This window comes from Formica exsecta, unplaced genomic scaffold (assembly GCF_003651465.1).
Source record: "Formica exsecta isolate Colony F162 unplaced genomic scaffold, ASM365146v1 scaffold2, whole genome shotgun sequence".
NCBI classification, from domain to species: Eukaryota; Metazoa; Arthropoda; class Insecta; order Hymenoptera; family Formicidae; genus Formica; species Formica exsecta.
Window position 1 is genome coordinate 2,673,580 of NW_021849297.1, and position 2,341 is coordinate 2,675,920.

Here is a 2,341-nt window from a genome sequence, read left to right on the forward strand (position 1 = left end):
AATATTATAATTAGTGTAAAAATTTTATAAAATAAAAACCGGTGAAATGTGTAACTTCTCTTACAGTTCCTATAAATTTACCTGATAAATCGCACCTATCATACCCATTGTCGATGATATCATGCACACCGTATTGTACGCATCAGTATTAAATTCTTGCATTATCGCTATAGCCTTGTCTGTTCGGTTTGTATAATGACAACAAAAAGTTTGTAATGTTGGATCGGCCATTCTTTGGTATTATCCGATGTAAATGGCCGCGTTCAGCAGAGAAAGCGCTCAGTTATCGTCTTGTCAACACTTGACGTTGATTCGTTGGTTCTAAAAGTAAGAACCAATCACATTCGATTGCTACTAAGCGGTTTTCTCTGCTGAACGCGACCAATCTCTGCTCTGTGTCTGCTCAACGCTCAATTACCGTGTGACAAAAATCTAGTGACTTTCTAAAATCCCTCACTTATTTGGGTATATCTTGGTAGCCATGATTGGGTCTGTTCTTTATAGCTAAACTCTCCACATCGGAAAGAGAAAGATAAATATGGTCTAAAGCCCGTATCAGACTACGCATTGAAAATTGAAGATTGAAGATTAAAGATTGGAATTTAACTAATCAGAACAAAAAGGACTAAAATTTCTTTATTCTGATTTGTCAAATTTCAATCTTGAATCTTGAATCTCAATCTTCAATGCGTAGTCTGATACGGGCATAAAGCCCGTATCAGACTACGTATTGAAGATTGAAATATGACCAATCAGGATAAAAGGAACTTAAATTTCCTTGTCCTGATTGGTTAAATTTCAATCTCAATGCATAGTCTGATATGGGCTTAATACTGGTCCATAACAGCCTTTTGCTTTTTATAGTCTTTTTCATTTGCTGTCTGACAATAAATATTACAATTAAAATTAAAGATTTTTCCACAAATGAGATTAGTACGAAGTTAGATTAGGAAGTAACTTATTCAAATAGTTGAGCTGTAAACATTATGCAATTATAAAAGATACAAAACCGAATACATTTGATAGTAAATTATTTTGATTTGATAAAAACATGCCATGAGTTCTTTTTAAGGAACGAAACATTAACGTGTGTGTATAGAATGTCTGAACATTCTAGAATGAGATGTAAATTTTTAAAAATGTGTACAAATTTATATTATAAAATATATCCCCATATATACGTCTACGTAATTTAAGATAATAATATAAAAATCCTTACCATTCTTTTTTAATATTATATATTGGATAAAATATTGAGTTGAAAAGTTAAGTCGGCGTATTATATGATATAGCATGAGCAATGTTCCAAACTGGAAGTTTTCTTTTTTTCTTCAATGAGAGAAAGGAAGAGAGAAACGTCTTTAGGATATTTATAAAGCTTTTTGTTCACGGGGGGCAAAATATGGAAAGAATTTTTCAATATCTTAATCAGTCTCTTGAAAATACACTAATTACCATGATTACATTAATTGTTCTTTTCAATCGTCCCTAAAAATAGAAGGATTATAAATCCATCTATATTATTCGCCTCTTATTTTAATAAAAACAAAAATCGACTTTTTATATATCTTTATTTACAAAAATATCTTAAATTAAGAGAACGATTTTGCATTAACGAGCGTGTATTTTATTAAATATATTATGCTTATTATCTGAATACAATAAGATGACATTTGACCGGTCGTCTCTTTACCATTATTGCGAGATGTTTAGACGTCATATGAGACGTTATCTCGTGTTGACGTGGTCGCTGCTGGAGATCTGTTTACGCATTGTATCTTTCCGATATATAATATATGTTTTTTCGTAGCACATCTTCATTGCTGTTCATTGCCTTTATGAATCAGGCGTGCGTGAATTCATAAGAGATATTTACAGCTTGATATTTTAATTCAAAAAGATAGATTTGTTGCGTGAGTTTCTCTACATTTTGTCCAGATCTAACGTATGGAAATGTCGGCAAATAAATTAGGTAAGTTTATATTTCATACAGAACTCATAAAATTGAGATAAAGCAGATGGATTAATCTTTAAGGGGACTTACCTTTGGTCGAATTTCCGATTTTTTTGTTACAGTTTCATGTAGTTTAAATAATAATTTGAATTTTAATAAACGTGCGAATATATATAAAGTTTCACTTTCCATATATTAAATAAAACAAATATATATTTATTATATTTTGAAGATTAAAATAAAAATAAATAAATAATAAAAATTAATACAGTTAAACAAAGACATATATGTATGAATATTAAAGTAGAAATATAAATTTTTAGATGCTTTTAGATTAGTATAGATTTCATGAGTTTTTTAAATTCTTAAATTTAATTTTTTTTTTGT

The 2,341-nt window shown here is 29.5% G+C and overlaps 2 protein-coding genes across 2 annotated transcripts in view; one reads left to right on the top strand and one right to left on the bottom strand.

Moving 5' to 3' along the window:
* Positions 1-249, bottom strand: part of LOC115234434 (G-protein coupled receptor 143-like) — a 3,697-nt gene extending 3,448 nt beyond the window's left edge. Inside the window, exon 1 of the mRNA XM_029805508.1 lies at positions 82-249. Coding sequence (XP_029661368.1) covers positions 82-231 — 150 coding nt within the window. The 5' untranslated portion in view covers positions 232-249. The remainder of the gene's footprint in view (positions 1-81) is intronic.
* Positions 250-1,735: 1,486 nt separating this feature from the next.
* Positions 1,736-2,341, top strand: part of LOC115234415 (bifunctional purine biosynthesis protein PURH) — a 4,094-nt gene continuing 3,488 nt past the window's right edge. The window contains exon 1 of the mRNA XM_029805472.1: positions 1,736-1,972. Within this exon, the coding sequence (XP_029661332.1) occupies positions 1,948-1,972 (25 nt within the window). The 5' untranslated portion in view covers positions 1,736-1,947. The remainder of the gene's footprint in view (positions 1,973-2,341) is intronic.